We start from the raw sequence: 16,287 nt of genomic DNA on the forward strand, positions 1-16,287 counted from the left end.
ACTCCAGTTTGATATAAATTTTCCTTTTAGTTTATAAAATATGGTACTTTTTAGCCCATGTATACTTTGAAACTCTTGGCTATTAAATATATGTATCAGACTGCATTCTTCAAAAATACTTTTCACATATTTTAGCCATGATGATTCATAATTTGATAAAATTGCTAACAGTTTATTACTTAATTTATTCTGGTTGTTTTTTTTGTCATTTTAGCCCAAAATCCGACCATTCTCACTTTGACATTAATATCTAGCGGAAACCTTCCAAGTTCTCCGTATAGCATAAAGTTCGGTGTAAACGTTTTAACATTAAGTATGTGTTTGCAAAATTTTAAATGTAAACGTTTGATAAGTTTATAGTTACAGAAACCCCAAACTTCACATTCGTATAAAACAATAGGTTTGATGGCTTTGTCAAATATATCAAGTTGACAATCTATTGACAAATTATGATCCCTACATTTGGAAATAGCACCATACATTGCTTTTAAACCTTTTACCATACAGTTGTTTAATATTAAACTGTGTCAAACCAGTTTTAGTAAAATAAACCCCAAGATATTCAAAATCCTTTGCTATTCCTATAACAGTACCGTTGTATGTTAAACTAAGGATTAGATTATTTTATTGTTTCTGCTTTAGAGCTGATGACACTAATATCATTTCAGCCAGCTGGTACTAATATCTAGGGGCCTTACACGTTGATATAGATTTATAAGGTCAGTTATTGTTAAGGATTGAACTTAAAGAGTATGAATGTTCTGAACATTTTTGTTAAACTTTTAAGTAAATGATGGGTTGATTTTTGTATTTTTCTACAGTAAGATAAGTTTTTGAGTTTTCATTAATACAACACAAAATCTTGCAGTCTTCCCTGAAGATTATAAATTATTAACAGGCTTTATTATATAACATTCATGTAAATCAGACATACATTGTCTACACCTGTCACTTCCTCTTCAATTTGGGGCTGAAATTCATTTCAGTTTCTTATGAGATTTTGCCATTATTATTCACAATTTGATAAAGGAAAATCAAATAAAAAAAATATATATACATTTTGCTTCTAGCAGAACACGATTTAAAATTTCCTCATTTTCCTTATAGGATTTAATTTATAACAGGAAGCTCAGAAAAATCCTTCCTTCTTGTGAAAAGACAATGGAGTTAAAAAGGATAAAAGTAGATTTACATCAAGCTGTCAAATTTTCTGAAATCTAGGGAATTGGTTTCGGTTATCCAGGAACAACTCTGATAATATCAATATCTGGGACGCATATCATCATCTTACATTGTGTTGACATGATCACAGGATGATTCAGGTATATGGTAATGAGATTGTAATTTTGAATATCAACACCTAATGTAGAAGTCTGCTATCTAAGGTGTCTCAAATACAATTCTGTGTGGAACACTGCCACACGCTTGATGTCAGAAATTTGTCAGTTTATTGGATTACACGAGGATACAATAGGAATGGTTTACAGTACGTACATGGATGTCTCTTCAAATAAAAAAGGTTCACTCTTTTTCAAAGATCTTTAATTTGTAAACATTTTCATTTGAAAAGTTTTGAGTGGTAAGTGGTCTGGCTCAGCCTCCAGTGGATTTACACAGGAGTTAAAGGAATTAAGATAAGACAATTACCCGTATTTCTCACAGGAAGTGGTTCTGGTATAGTGTCAGCCGGCAGGAGTGATTTTACCAGTATCTATGGTGTGTACTCTGTAGTATAACTGTGGTGGACCATTTACTTGGAGATTTTATACCTAACATGACCGTAGTTTGGATATTTAGTTCTCCTACTGTAAGTAGTAGTGTGATGTAGTCACTTGGATTAAGAATTGATCACAGTGAGAAGGTTAAAGTTAATTTACTGTTGACCAGCAAGTAGAAATATTCTAATTTTATTCAAACTTGTATAATTTAACCCATTCACCCCTAAAGTCCCATTTGAACCTTACCAAATCAAAGACTGGGCAAGTCCAGTTTAAATATGTAGGGGTGCAAGAGTTAATGTGAGGTTACTTAATTAATACAATTTATCTGGAAGTAGTTCTCTGCTCCAGTCCAAATTTTTTCCAGATTTTTGGTAATTGTTTAGCCAAACGTCCATATTTTCCACATAGATAACTACAGAAGCTTTAATTCAGATATAAATGTGTGGTATTTGCAGGTTGTATGGTGTGCCTTGGGAGGTCCAACTATTTCCGGTTCAACCACCCAAAGGAGGCCAAGAAGATTAAAGATGCTCTCCCCAACTGTCGGATATCATGTGCCCCTCTGCACTTCTTACAAGGTAAGACTATCATATACCTAGCTATTTCTTTAAGATTTTTAAAAAAATCAAAAAAATCTGATGACTTCTATTTTTTAATTCTACGTTTTAATGACCTGGCAACGACTTTCTCTACATTGCTATCTCAGACACCATCATTGTGACAATTAAGGGGGGAGACAACTCTCCCTAACGTGAGAATTGTTGTTTTGTGTAGATAACTCAGGCTAGTATTAATAACAATAGCAGTGTTGTATCTCCACATCGTGTTTAAACATTCTACAATATCAGAAGAGGCTGAACAAATTGAGCTCATAAATTCAACGAAAGAATCATACCAAATTGGAAAATCTTGATAAGAAAACACCATTAAAAAACACCATTAAAAACACTTGTCCAATGGCTGATCCTTTCTTTATACTGCATACTTTCATCTTAAACATTTTTATCCCCCGCTTTCAACTAAACGGGGGACACTAATTTGAGTTTGCCGTCTGGCTGGCTGTCACGTTTTGTTTCCGTGCAATAACTACAACAAATGTTAACCGATCATCTTCAGTTAAATGCCTTAAGCGCTCGGCCAAGTTTGATGACCACTTTCAGCGGACTTTATTTGACGGAGTTATGGCCCCTTGAATAACGAAAAACATAAATATCTGCTGCGTTTCGTTTCCGTGCTATAACTACAACAAATGTTAACGATTTTCTTTAAACTTGATACCAGGGTTAAATGTATTAAGGGCTCAACCTAGTTTGACAACCACTTCCAGCGGACCCCATTTGGCGGAGTTATGGCCCCTTGAAAACATCATTATCTTCCGTTTCTGTTCATTAAGTCTCGCAAATAGTATCCGATTGTCTTCAAACTTAGAAACAGGGTTCAACGCATTAAGGGCTCGGCCAAGTTTGACAACCACTTTAATCAGACTCCATTTGGCAGAGTCATTACCTGCAGTTTCCCCTTAATAACTCCAGCAAATATTAGATAAGACTTTTTTTTCTTCAAGTTTCAAGCTATACATTATGTCTCAACAGCACGATACTCACATATTTAAACCTAACCTCAATTATGTTTACCTACAATATATCCTGAAAGTGGGGGATATAAATTCCACGAATTTTCATGTTGTACTGAGGATATTTCATGAGCTTCTTAACAGAGTTTTAGAAATGAGTGACCCCCCTCCCCTTTCCCCCTCCCGCAGGGGATAGAACTTCTTTAAGGATGATTACCCCCCAGGAGTTAAGTTGCTATTAGACACAGATTGCTCCACACATGGTTCTGTATACATAGACCTGTGGCATGTGTTGTTTGTTATATACCATGTGGGGCCTCTGTACCATCAAATACACATGCAGTTTGAAATGTGCGGGACAAGTGTGTGACACGTGTGGACCAACACATAGTACAATAACAAAAAGTCTTGTGGTTATTACATGCATAGTTGTGATTTCTGGTTCAGGGGACACAAGTCGAACCAAATCCAGAACCTGTGGTCTATAAGTTACCAAAAAACAGTCTGTAAAAAGGATCTTTCTACATTTGTATTGGTGGTGAGAAATTATGGATCAAGAAATTCCTGTGACAAAAAGGTACCCTTAACTGGTAGATTTGTTTTTTCTCTTTGATTTATTTTACCTTAATATCAAAGAAGTTTAATGAAACTTTTAAATAAAAATAAAAATGTCAGATCTAAATAACTGCACAAAGGCCAAGGTTTCTGGATGCAAAAAATGTTTGTTGCGTTATAAGCAATTGTATGGCATTCCGTTTTATAGCTTCAGTGCAAAATGCAATTTATATATAATAAGTCAAAATCACCTGTTCCTGTAAACCTTTTACCCAGTGACCCCCATCCACCACCACCCTCTACCCTACCATAGCAAATGTATAACAAGTATTGAGTGTAGAAATTGTGTACCTAACAGGGAACGCTGTGAGATTCAAAACTTCATCATTAACTTTGATGTCTTGTGAGATATTGTAGATTAAAATTCCACGTTTATCGTGTTAATGTAAAGTATACCTAATATAACATGTTTTTGTTGTACAGGTATGTTACATATCGTCACGAAATCACAAAGAAATTGATTTCAAAATTCATTATCCTTCAAAGACATCTGTTTGTTTTGAAGTAGATGGTAAAGGATTTGGATTTTATTTGATGATTTTTTAGTAAAGTCAAATTGGCAATGTTGGCAGTAAAAGATTTGGAATCTCTTTGAAGTTCGAAAGTATGTATGGAAAAATAGTGGGGAGAGCTACATTTTATCAGATCAGTGGAAAAAAAGGCTGACTGGGCAAATAATGATGGATGGTTACGGTAGGTGTACGACAGGGCATTGGAGACCGGGTCTAACTAGAGCATTATTGGGCGATCCTGTTTTCAAAGATTGAGATTTTATTTGGAGCATAAAACATTTGTTTGGTTCAAAAGGTCTAGGAAACGGTAGCAATTTAAAATAACAGGCAAGTATAGTAGAAATACCATTAAAGTTTAGGAGTCTGCCCGGACAACTGATTAGAATCAATTACAGAGATGTTGGCTGTGGGAGTTGGGAGATAGCCTGTACCAGGTGTGGAGATAGTGAGGGGGGATATAAGGTAGGGGTTGGGGCGCCATGATGTGAGGGGGGCTATAAGTTAGGGGTGAGGGAGCTGTAAGGTTGGGTGGGGTAGGGGGAAGGAAAATTTGTAAGGGAGGGGGATGTATGGTTGGGAAGGGGGAGCTGTACGGTGGGAGGGGATAGGGGAAGGAAGAGTTGTAGGGGATGGGGCTGTCAGGTGGGGGTGGGGAGCTGTAAGGTGGGGTGGGGTAGGGGGAAGGAAAAGATGTGGGGGGGGGGGCTGTAAGGGGGGAGGGGGGAGGGGAAGGAAGAGTTGTGGGGGATGGGGCTGTCAGGTGGGGGTGGGGAGCTGTAAGGTTTGGTGGGATAGGGGGAAGAAAAAGCTGTAGGGGAGGGGGCTGTACGGTTGGGGTGGGAGAGCTGTAAGGGGAGGAGGGCTATAAGTGAGGGGTGGGGAGCTGTACGGTGGGAGGGGATAGGGGAAGGAAGAGTTGTGGGGGATGGGGCTGTCAGGTGGGGGTGGGGAGCTGTACGGTTGGGTTGGGAGAGCTGAAAGGTGAGGGGGGGGAAGGGAGCTGTAAGATGAGGGGTTGGAAGGGAGTTGTAAGGTGAGGGGGGGGAAGGGAGCTGTAAGATGAGGGGTTGGAAGGGAGCTGTAAGTTGAGGGGGTTGAAGGGAGCTGTAAGGTGGGGGTCGGGAGCTGTAAGGGGGGGGGGTGGAGGGGAGCTGTAAGGTTGGGTGGGATAGGGGGAAGGTAAAGATGTAGGGGAGGGGCCTGTACGGTTGGGTTGGGAGAGCTGGAAGGTGAGGGGGTGGAAGGGACCTGTAAGGTGAGGGGGTGAAAGGGAGCTGTAAGGGGGGGGGGTGGAGGGGAGCTGTAAGGTGAGAGGGGGTAGGGGAAGGAAGAGTTGTGGGGGATGGGGCTGTCAGGTGGGGGTGGGGAGCTGTACGGTTGGGGTGGGAGAGCTGTAAGGGGAGGAGGGCTATAAGTGAGGGGTGGGGAGCTGTACGGTGGGAGGGGATAGGGGAAGGAAGAGTTGTAGGGGAAGGGGCTGTAAGGTGGGAGGGGGTAGGGGAAGGAAGAGTTGTAGGGGAAGGAGCTGTACGGTTGGGTTGGGAGAGCTGTAAGGGGAGGAGGGCTATAAGTTAGGGGTGGGGAGCTGTAAGGTTGGGTGGGATAGGGGGAAGAAAAAGCTGTAGGGGAGGGGGCTGTACGGTTGGGTTGGGAGAGCTGTAAGGTGAGAGGGGGTAGGGGAAGGAAGAGTTGTAGGGGAAGGGGCTGTAAGGTGGGAGGGGGGAGGGGAAGGAAGAGTTGTAGGGGAAGGGACTGTAAGGTGGGAGGGGGTAGGGGAAGGAAGAGGTGCGGGGGGGGGGGGGGTGAGGGGGGGGGTGGGGGGGGGGGGGACCGGAGGGAGAGCTGTAACACTGTAATTGCCCTGTAGCAGGGGAGCTCCAGTCTCTGTATATATCCTTTTTATCTTTTACTTGTAGTTTTTTTTATCTCACAATAAAACCCTTGGTCAGGTTTAAGTGGAGCATGTGTGTTCTCTTAAAAATACTACCAATGAACTTTACAGTCTGACTTTGATGCCAAGTAAAACTGTATCTTTGTAAACAGTTTCCAACTCTACAGATGACGATTCCTCAAAGTTTGATGATGTCCGACAGTTGTCATAGTGATGTCGGACAGTTGTCACAGTGACACCTGATTTTAGCCAGTGTTGCAAAAGATTATCATAAAAATGTAGATGTGGACTCAACTTGGCATTTCAAACAAAGAATGTTAAACAGTTTTAACTGCTGAAAACTGTCAATGGGACAAATAATTTGTCTGACATCAGAGGGGTTGCCAGGGTTTTAGAAAGTGAGTAATTCATTAGGTAATCCCAATTGATGTTAGGATGTAGCGTTTCTGACATGGCTATGTACATACATTAAAATAGCCATGTGTGTACTAACATGTGTTGGATTATCGTATGTCAATTGCATTGAATTATTTCTGTAAGTAAACAGCAAATCATAGATAGACAGCTGCTTAAAATTACAACAATTTCAGTTTTTTACTAAAATAAAAAATATATCGGCTTTAACTGCGAGAGAGTTTCACCGACATACTCATCGTTCTTAGTGACTCACTGACTCTTATCCTATTCAAGAATAACAGACAAATCACAACGAAAAAGTGTGTTGAACTGTAATTTTTTGATAACTTTTTCAAATATTCTGCATTGGTGCAATATACAGTGACCTCAGACTACCTACAAATACACTTTGGACTATGTGAGGAAAACTCTATTCAGATGTACAATCGAAGACTCTTGGCACAGTAAATTGATTCATTATTCAGACTTGAGAAAGACCAAGTTTCAGAACCTTCCTGATGCTATGATAAAGATTGAGAACTGATACCGAACACAGTGATTTATTTTGTTAAACCAGAGGTGGACAGTTTCCAAATAGACGCGGTCAGCTTTGTAGAGTTTCACACTGTACTGTAGTTTGTACATTTCAAAATTTGTTTTATTGACTATAATCTGCTAGTACATTTGAACTTGGTTGAAGTCAGTTAAATTTTATTTATAATAAATTTCTGTACTAGAATCCCATTTCCCCTGAAGGCATGGCAACCATGCATGCACTTAATTGACCTCCTAGTCAGAGTTGTATATCATCTATTAACAGAACCATAGGCGGGACTTTGTACCTGTAATATGCTAATCTAGGAACAGCCTGCTTCCATTAATTAAGTGCCCTTCTTTTCTGCAATCTCCAGAGAATTTCAAATTGTGTATTAATGTAAGTTGAAGAGCATCTCTACATGACATGTGGGTATATTGATATCAACATCGGGGACCTCATGGTCAGCTGTAAGAAGGCTGATCATTGTAAAGACAACTTTAACAAACAAACTTCAATCTGGTTTATTTTAAAAAAAAGGCTGAAATTCAAAACAAAAATTATCAGTAGAGATTCAAATTGATAATTATGAGTGCAAGACACATTAGAATATTTGTGAATTTGTTCTGGCCTGTTTTCCTTAATGTGACGTTTATACTGTGATGGGGTCTGTCAGTGAGAGAACACTGTTCAGTAAGTAACTTTAGCATCAATTCTATCTAAATGGCCCACAGTGAGCTGTAGGTACTGTAACTTATATGCTGGTACCCATCTGTACAGCTACTTCTGATGTGCTCTAAAGGAAAGGTAACAGGTACATACAGTTTGTAACAAAACCTGTCTAATCTGACCCCTGATTAATCTGACATCCTGTATAATCCAGTATAATAATGCAATGCAATTTCTGATGAAAACTGCCAAATAAGACTTATGTATTCAGACAGCTTGTGTAATCTGAATGGTAGGTGTTGTGTCGGATCGGCCACGTTAATGTGGCCTCTGTGTTGTGTCCCAAAGGGTGTCAGATTACACAGGTGTAAGTTTGTATTAGTCCTGATCACTGTGTTGTGTCCCACAGGGTGTCAGATTACACAGGTATAAGTTTGTATTAGTCCTGACCTCTGTGTTGTGTCCCACAGGGTGTCAGATTACACAGGTATACAACTGTATTAGTCCTGATCACTGTGTTGTGTCCCACAGGGTGTCAGATTACACAGGTATACATTTGTTTTAGTCCTGACCTCTGTGTTGTGTCCGACTGTGTGTCAGATTACACAGGTATAAGTTTGTATTAGTCCTGATCTCTGTGTTGTGTCCCACAGGGTCTCAGATTACAAAGGTATAAGATTGTATTAGTCCTGACCTCTGTTTTGTGTCCCACAGGGTGTCAGATTATACAGGTATAAGTTTGTATTAGTGCTGACCTCTGTGTTGTGTCCGACTGTGTGTCAGATTACGCAGGTATAAGTTTGTATTAGTCCTGTCCTCTGTGTTGTGTCCGACTGTGTGTCAGATTACACAGGAATACATCTGTATTAGTCCTGACCTCTGTTTTGTGTCCCACAGGGTGTCAGATTACACAGGTATACATTTGTATTAGTCCTGACCTCTGTGTTGTGTCCGACTATGTGTCAGATTACACAGGTATAAGTTTGTATTAGTCCTGACCTCTGTGTTGTGTCCGACAGGGTGTCAGATTACACAGGTATACATCTGTATTAGTCCTGACCTCTGTGTTGTGTCCCGCAGGGTGTCAGATTACACAGGTATAAGTTTGTATTAGACCTGACCACTGTTTTGTGTCTGACTGTGTCAGATTACACAGGTATAAGTTTGTATTAGACCTGACCTCTGTGTTGTGTCCGACAGGGTGTCAGATTACACAGGTATAAATTTGTATTAATTTTCCTAACATATGCCACAATCTTGATAACATTACACATTACAACTGCACCATCAAAACCTGCTGGTAGTGGGTTAGTCATATCTGTCACACAGCTTGTCACAGTAAAAACTCTCACCATTATTTTTACATTTTCAGTAGACATAAAACCCCATTTCAATATAAGTTGTATACATTTATGATAAGTAAATAAGTAAAACTCATAAAATGTTAGAAGTGTGATAAAAATGTCAGTTTGAGTGTCGTTAATTTTATTTAAAAAAACATGCTTTCTACTAATGGCAGCAGAAAATTGTACAAGTGAACTCTGCTGCAATTGAAATGTCACTTCACACGATTTCGTAGAAAAATGAGTTGTTGGCCTGTGCAGTATTTGATGACTAACTCCTGATGTGCTGTCTACGCTACAATAATCGGCCTGATGTTGTTCATTGTGTTAGAAATACTCTGAATCATTTTAATTTGATATCTTGGAAGGCACTGAAAGTGTTTTGGCTTCATATAACATTAGTTGATAGAAATAGCTTGGTGTGCTAATTTCCACCAGTCCTGTATCTGTATATATAGCTCGCAAGGTTAGGGAAATTAAACAATATTTACTTGGCACAGGCTGTGGACAAAAACTGGTTTTAACAGAAGTCAGTTATTTTTGGACGAAGGCTTTACCATGTAACCATTGTAAATGAGTTCTTTGTAACCATGGTGATTGTTCTCCGAGTAAACAGTGCAATGATATTTTATGCAATATTTATAATCTTTACATTACACTACTCCTCCCGAAGTGCTTCACTGATTTTAATAATAATTTGTACTCATAGCCTTGATATTAAGGGAATGTGAATAAAAACTGAAGTTACCTCCCCTATATTTTGAGTTAAGCCCCTTTGTTTAAATTATTGTTGTTACAGCTTCATCTGAAGTACTACACTGATTTGAATGTTAATTTGTATACACATCACATATGTTGAGGGTATGTGAATAAGGTGAATAAATTTGAGTTACCTCCCCTATATTTGGGGCTGTGTCCCATCGTTTAAAAGTGTTTTTGCACTTGTTCTTCCTACACTGGTACGATAATGATTTCACTGATACTAATAAGTACATCAAGTGCATGTAAATAACGTATATATATATTGGAGTTACCTTCCCTAATTATGGAGTAATGCCCCTTTAATTTAACCCTTAAAAACATCCTCGAAAGTGCTATTCCTACAGTACTTGGTGAAGACGACAGGACAACAGTTCTAGTTATAACTGACCGTGCTTTTACTAGAATTATTCTTCATCTCAAAACCCTGTTTTATAGTCCCAATCTTGAGCCGCAAAACAGAGATAATTTGAATGTGACGGGTGTACTGCAAGGCTGGGAGTTCCCCTCTGGAGCCCCGATACAGAGATAATTTGAGTGTGATTGGTGTACTGCAAGGCTGGGAGTTCCCCTCTAGAGCCCCGATACAGAGATAATTGGAGTGTGATGGGGTGTACTGGGAGGCTGGGAGACTAGATGCTGTGTCTGTTTATAAACAGGATGTGTGTGTAGTCGGTGTCCAATATGGCATCTACGACTTTTTGACACCAGGATTTTACTGACATGGAGCTCCTGGTTCACCCCAGATCTCTGGGCCCCTGGGGTAGGTACCACTCTCTTATTATACAGTAGTGTTTCTGTCTGTTTAGGGGTGTCTGATTCCCAGGTTAGGTAACTCTCTCTGTTATGTGAGCGGGAAGGCGATCTTTGACCCTAACTATTGGTCTTGTTGTTACTTTTGCCCATGTGATTCCTGATGTAGATGTATACATCTTGTCAAGGGGAGGAGATGCTGAAACCTCATTCCTTTTATCTGTCATTACTGTTATGTCCTAGGGTAGTGACCTGTCATTACTGTTATGTCTTAGGGTAGTGACCTGTCATTACTGTTATGTCCTAGGGTAGTGACCTGACATTACTGTTATGTCCTATGGTAGTGACCTGTCATTACTGTTATGTCCTAGGGTAGTGACCTGTCATCACTGTTAGGTGATGATAAGGGGAACTCAGCCCTGGGGAAGGAACCTTATTCTGATGGTGTGTGAGGGAGGGTGATCCCTGGGGTAGGAACTTCATCCTGATGGTGTGTGAGGGAGGGGGACCCCTGGGGAAGGAACCTTATTCTGGTGGTGTGTGAGGGAGGGTGATCCCTGGGGTCGGAACTTCATCCTGATGGTGTGTGAGGGAGGGTGTCCCTTGGGGTAGGAACCTTATTCTGATAGTGTGTGGGGGAGGGTGACCCTTGGGGTAGGAACCTCATTCTGTTGGTGTGTGAGGGAGGGTGACCCTTGGGGAAGGAACCTTATTCTGATGGTGTTTGAGGGAGGGTGACCCCTGGGGTAGGACCCTCATTCTGATGGTGTGTGAGGGAGTGTGACCCTTGGGGAAGGAACCTTATTCTGATGGTGTGTGAGGGAGGGTGTCCCTTGGGGTAGGAACCTTATTCTGATAGTGTGTGGGGGAGGGTGACCCTTGGGGTAGGACCCTTATTCTGATGGTGTGTGGGGCAGGGTGACCCCTGGGGTAGGAACCTAATTCTGATGGTGTGTGAGGGAGGGTGACCCCTGGGGAAGAAACCTTATTCTGATGGTGTGTGAGGGAGGGTGAGCCCTGGGGTAAAACCTCATTTTGATGGGGTGTGAGGGAGGGTGACCCTTGGGGTAGGACCCTTATTCTGATGGTGTGTGGGGCAGGGTGACCCCTGGGGTAGGAACATCATTCTGTTGGTGTGTGAGGGAGGGTGACCCTTGGGGAAGGAACCTTATTCTGATGGTGTTTGAGGGAGGGTGACCCCTGGGGTAAAACCTCATTTTGCTGGTGTGTGAGGGCGGGTGACCCCTGGGGTAGGACCCTCATTCTGATGGTGTGTGAGGGAGTGTGACCCTTGGGGAAGGAACCTTATGCTGATGGTGTGTGAGGGAGGGTGTCCCTTGGGGTAGGAACCTTATTCTGATGGTATGTGAGGGAGGGTGATCCCTGGGGTCGGAACTTCATCCTGATGGTGTGTGAGGGAGGGGGACCCCTGGGGAAGGAACCTTATTCTGATGGTGTGTGAGGGAGGGCGATCCCTGGGGTAGGAACTTCATCCTAATGGTGTGTGAGGGAGGGTGTCCCCTGGGGTAGGAACCTTATTCTGATAGTGTGTGGGGGAGGGTGACCCTTGGGGTAGGACCCTTATTCTGATGGTGTGTGGGGTAGGGTGACCCCTGGGGTAGGAACCTTATTCTGCTGGTATGTGAGGGAGGGTGACCCCTGGGGTAAAACCTCATTTTGATGGTGTGTGAGGGAGGGTGAGCCCTGGGGTAGGAACCTTATTCTGATGGTATGTGAGGGAGGGTGATCCCTGGGGTAGGAACTTCATCCTAATGGTGTGTGAGGGAGGGTGACCCCTGGGGAAGGAACCTTATTCTGATGGTGTTTGAGGGAGGGTGACCCCTGGGGTAGGAACCTCATTCTGTTGGTGTGTGAGGGAGATTGAACCCTGGGGTAGGATGATGATGTAATAGGGAGTGGCCCAAATTCCTGGGGTAGGATAATGATTTGTGGTGAGATCATTGATGTGTGAGGGAGGGGATCGACCCCTGGAGTAGGATGATAATGTGTTTTCCCTCCATTTTGTATAGCGAACAACAGAAATCTGGTTACCATTATGTTACATTAACATGCACGAATGATTTCCTGTGTCTAACATTATAGAGGCCATGGTCTCACAAGTTCAGGTCGTCCAGTGTGTGCCCTGAGGTTACTCTCTGATCCTGACATTAGTCAGACTTTTCAGACTCTACAGCAAACCGTTATTCAGAAGAGAATAATATGCTTTACTCTCTGGTATTGGTTGAGGTTACTCTTAAAAATAGAACTTAAACGAAAAGTAGGCACATTTTGTTCATAATTCTTATTTCAATGAGAAGAACTTGATAGGAGTTATATATGATGGCTGAACACTTTAAACCCCTTTTGTTATGTTCACCACTAATACTTTGTCTGTAGTCAGACACCTCTAAATTATAATCTTTATTTACAACATTTACAAGTTATTGGCTTCCTCAATCTCCCCCATCACAAGCCCCACTCTCTCCGACCCCACCCTCTCAATCTCCCCCATCACAAGCCCCACCCTCTCCGATCCCACCCTCTCCATCTCCCCCATCACAAGCCCCACTCTCTCCGACCCCACCCTCTCCATCTCCCCCATCATAAGCCCCACTCTCTCCGATTCCACCCTCTCCATATCCCCTCATCACAAACCCCACCCTCTCCATCTCCCTCATCACAAACCCCACTCTCTCCGATCCCACCCTCTCCATATCCCCTATCACAAGCCCCACTCTCTCCATCTCCCCCATCACAAACCCCACCCTCTCCATCTCCCCCATCACAAGCCCCACCCTCTCCATCCCCCCCATCACAAGCCCCACCCTCTCCATCTCCCTCATCACAAACCCCTCTCTCTCTCTGATCCCACCCTCTCCATATCCCCTATCACAAGCCCCACTCTCTCCATCTCCCCCATCACAAACCCCACCCTCTCCATCTCCCCCATCACAAACCCCACTCTCCGACCCCACCCTCTCCATTTCCTCCATCACAAACCCCACCCTCTCTGACCCCACCTCCCCAACCTAATCCTTTTAAACTCCTCCATCACCAACCCCATCATCTCCATCTCCCCCCTCACCAACCCCACCATCTCCAAACCCCACCCTCTCCATCTTCCACCTCACAAACCCCACCCTCTCCATCTTCCACCTCTCAAACCCCACCCTCTCCATCTTCCACCTCACTAATCCCACCCTCTTTATCTTCCCCCTCACCAACCCCACCCTCTCCAAACCCCATCCTCTCCAGCCCCACCCTCACAGTCTTTGTCTATTAGTATACTGTGTTTACTGGTATATAAGCCCACCCCCTCCAACCTTTCCTTATTTTCTGTGTATAAGGATGGATGCAAGATAAAAAGCTCCTCCTCAGCCCCCACCCCCAAACTTTAAAGTTTGCATTCTTAAATAAGATTAATATATTTACAATAGAAATAGTTGTGAAGTTTTACCAGTGATACCTAGATAGATACAGACTACCTAAGTGACTCTACCGCTGGCACACTTTCACATCGCTGAAGTTGCACCTGTGGGATCTATCTAAAAACAGTAATCAGGACTTGCAGCTTGATGCAGAACACATCTTTCTGGAATATTTTGGTACACAGTAAAAAATATAGACCGAAATATTGTGATTGGCACTTTGGAATCTTGGCAAGACAGTGCCATTTATCAAATATGTCTGAGGGGAGAAAGTTTGGAATAACAGGCCGTTGCAAGATGCAAACTGTCTCGCAATCTCCAACTGTTTTGGTTTTAAACATTTTGTCTGTTATTTGAAAAAGTCTTCCAAAAATTAAATGCTTAAATATAAATTTTACCATTTCACATCCAACTTACCCAACCCCTCCCGAACCTTACCCAACCCCTCCAAAACCTTATCCAACCCCTCCATAACCTTACCCAACCCCTCCCGAACCTTACCCAACCCCTCCCGAACCTTACCCAACCATTCCCGAACCTTACCCAACCCCTCCAAAACCTTCCCCAACCCCTCCAAAACCTTACCCAACCCCTCCCGAACCTTACCCAACCCCTCCAAAACCTTACCCAACCCCTCCAGAACCTTACCCAACCCCTCCAGAACCTTACCCAACCCCACCATAACCTTACCCAACCCCTCCAAAACCTTACCCAACCCCTCCAAAACCTTACCCAGCCCCTCCAAAACCTTCCCCAACCCCTCCAAAACCTTACCCAACCCCTCCATAACCTTACCCAACCCCTCCAGAGCTTTACCAAACCCCTCCATAACCTTACCCATCCCCTCCAGAACTTTACCTAACCCCTCCACAACCTTCCCCAACCCCTCCAGAACCTTCCCCAACCCCTCCGGAACCTTACCCAACCCCTCCAGAACCTTACCCAAACCCTCCAGAACCTTCCCCAACCCCTCCATAACCTTACCCAACCCCTCCAAAACCTTACCCAACCCCTCCAAAGCCTTACCCAACCCCTCCAAAACCTTCCCCACCCCCTCCAAAACCTTACCCAACCCCTCCAAAACCTTACTCAACCCCTCCCGAACCTTACCCAACCCCTCCAAAACCTTACCCAACCCCACCATAACCTTACCCAACCCCTCCAAAACCTTCCCCAACCCCTCCAAAACCTTACCCAACCCCTCCAGAACCTTACCAAAACCCTCCAGAACCTTACCCAACCCCTCCAGAACCTTCCCCAACCCCTCCAGAACCTTACCCAACCCCACCATAACCTTCCCCCACCCCTCCAAAACCTTACCCAACCCCTCCAAAACCTTCCCCAACCCCTCCCGAACCTTACCCAACCCCTCCCGAACCTTACCCAACCCCTCCAAAACCTTACCCAACCCCTCCATAACCTTACCCAACCCCTCCAGAACCTTACCAAAACCCTCCATAACCTTACCCAACCCCTCCAGAGCTTTACCAAACCCCTCCATAACCTTACCCAACCCCTCCAGAACTTTACCTAACCCCTCCACAACCTTACCCAACCCCTCCAGAACCTTACCCAACCCCTCCGGAACCTTACCCAACCCCTCCAGAACCTTACCCAACCCCTCCAGAACCTTACCCAACCCCTCCGGAACCTTACCCATGTTTACCTGTGTTAAGGTTCTCTCGATATAGACAATAGCACAAAACATTTGTCTGGTCAGTTTTCTGTTTTATTTCTACCAGCTTTGAATCACTAACATTCATTTGACCTTCGTCCACTGATGAGTCCTAAATGGACAAAATGGACATAAAGGTGTCGTAAATATTTTCTTTGTTTGGCTATTTTTTGTCAACAAAGTAACTCTAAATAGGAGCCTGTATATCTAGTGGTCTGTATGAGTTGTGGACAGACAGTAGTTGGGGAGTTCTATCTGACCAGATGTAGGTACTTACTGAGGTTGTGGTCTGTATGAGTTGTGGACAGACAGTAGTTGGGGAGCTCTATCTGACCAGATGTAGGTACTTACTGAGGTAGTGGTCTGTATGAGTTGTGGACAGACAGTAGTTGGGGAGCTCTATCTGACCAGATGTAG

At 43.2% G+C, this 16,287-nt stretch overlaps 1 protein-coding gene across 10 annotated transcripts in view; it reads left to right on the forward strand.

The window, feature by feature from the left end:
- LOC110453881 (pleckstrin homology-like domain family B member 2) overlaps positions 1–16,287 on the forward strand; it is a 226,074-nt gene that overhangs the window by 99,317 nt on the left and 110,470 nt on the right. For 9 of the 10 annotated variants that reach the window (XM_021503079.1, XM_021503074.1, XM_021503078.1 and 6 more), the window contains one exon: positions 2,177–2,299. In XM_021503079.1, coding sequence (XP_021358754.1) covers positions 2,177–2,299 — 123 coding nt within the window. Of the gene's footprint in view, positions 1–2,176; positions 2,300–10,631; positions 10,778–16,287 lie in introns of those variants that run through there. The other variant, XM_021503083.1, reaches the window with a different exon arrangement.

The sequence above is a fragment of the Mizuhopecten yessoensis genome, unplaced genomic scaffold, assembly GCF_002113885.1.
Source record: "Mizuhopecten yessoensis strain PY_sf001 unplaced genomic scaffold, ASM211388v2 scaffold7529, whole genome shotgun sequence".
Lineage (NCBI taxonomy): Eukaryota > Metazoa > Mollusca > Bivalvia > Pectinida > Pectinidae > Mizuhopecten > Mizuhopecten yessoensis.